The following is a 1,352-nucleotide window of genomic DNA, read 5'->3' as shown; positions in this document are numbered from 1 at the left end:
GGAGGAGGAGGAGGAGGAGGAGGAGGGGAGAAGGAGGAGAAGGAGGAGGAGGGGGAGAAGGTGGAGGAAGAGGGGGAGAAAGTGGAAGAGGAGGAGGGGGAGTTGGAAGATGAGGAGAAGGTGGAGAGAGGAGATAGAGGAGCATTAAGAGGTAAGGTGGATTACAAACACTCGGGGTAGGCTCGCCGCACCTGAGCGTATTATGTATCAACGCATGGCAGTGATAAATGAGAGCGTGAGCGCGCGCGTGGCAGAAGGGAGCAGAGAGAGAGGAGGATGGGCAGGCGAGGGAGAGGGAGAAAGAGGGNTAATAATATTATTAGCTAGGTATTATTAGCTCATGATATATATATATATATATATTATCTGTGTGTGTGTGTATGTGTGCGTGCGTGCGCGCGCGTGTGTGTATGTGTGCGTGCGTGCGTGCGCGCGCGCGTGTGTGTGTGTGTGTTTATATATTCACCTACACGATCTTCCGTGTAGTAGATATTGTGTACGCAGACGTGACACGCATTCAGCCAGCTTGTCCGTGTTCAGTTACAATCTCTGCAATCTCCTGCCTCCGCGTGAAGCCCACGTAGCATCATCATCATCGTCATCCTCATCATCCTCCGCAGCAGCATCGTCATCGACGTCATCATCATCATCAGCAGCAGCATCGTCATCATCATCATCAGCAGCATCATTATCATCATGGTAGGCATGATCATCATCGTCGTCGTCGTCATCGTCGTCAGCAGCAGCAGCAACAACATCAGCAGCAGAAGCAGCAGCAGCTCAATCCCCGCTCCCAGCGCTGCAGCGTCGCCGCGCGTGCTGCGACCGCCAGCGTGCGTCAGCGCGGATCGGCGTGCATGTGGACAGCTGGTGATTGCATATTGCCTCGCGAGTGTGTATTTAGCTCTAATTTGCTGAATTTCCAGCAAGCACAGCTGTTCGCCGGAGAGGCCAATAAGCTACTTGCGGCAGAGATGCGGTGAGACGGGCGGGCAGTCAGGCAGGCGGGCAGCAGCAGCAGCAGCAGCAGCGGCGGCAGCGGCGGCGGCATCTCTCACCGGCAGCAAGCAGCTCTAGTGTGTGTCCGCGTGCGTGCGCGCACGTGTATTTATTTCTACGTGTTTCGCCGCGAACGATACATCGTCAGCGTCGTCGTCAGCGTCATCGTCGTCGCAGACGTCAGGTAACCCCAGGTACCTCGCAGAGGTGAGAAACCGAGAGAGGGAGAGCGAGAGAGAGCGAGAGAGAGCGAGAGAGAGAGAGAAAGAGGTGGGGGGAGGAGAAGGCGAGGGAGAGAGAGAGGAGGGAGAGAGAGAGAGAGAGAGAGAGAGAGAGAGAGAGAGAGAGAGAGA

At 55.7% G+C, this 1,352-nt stretch overlaps 2 protein-coding genes across 2 annotated transcripts in view; both read left to right on the top strand.

Moving 5' to 3' along the window:
• LOC106820842 overlaps positions 1-983 on the top strand; it is a 10,832-nt gene extending 9,849 nt beyond the window's left edge. The window contains exon 3 of the mRNA XM_014825797.1: positions 927-983. Coding sequence (XP_014681283.1) covers positions 927-983 — 57 coding nt within the window. The remainder of the gene's footprint in view (positions 1-926) is intronic.
• Positions 939-1,352, top strand: part of LOC106813159 (DNA mismatch repair protein Msh6-like) — a 5,550-nt gene continuing 5,136 nt past the window's right edge. The window contains exon 1 of the mRNA XM_014820798.1: positions 939-1,206. The gene's annotated coding sequence lies outside the window, so the exon portion shown is untranslated. The remainder of the gene's footprint in view (positions 1,207-1,352) is intronic.

This window comes from Priapulus caudatus, unplaced genomic scaffold (genome assembly GCF_000485595.1).
Source record: "Priapulus caudatus unplaced genomic scaffold, Priapulus_caudatus-5.0.1 Scaffold0, whole genome shotgun sequence".
NCBI classification, from domain to species: domain Eukaryota; kingdom Metazoa; phylum Priapulida; class Priapulimorpha; order Priapulimorphida; family Priapulidae; genus Priapulus; species Priapulus caudatus.
The sequence above is the reverse complement of the archived record's forward strand: the minus strand, read 5'-3'. Positions and strand labels throughout refer to the sequence as shown.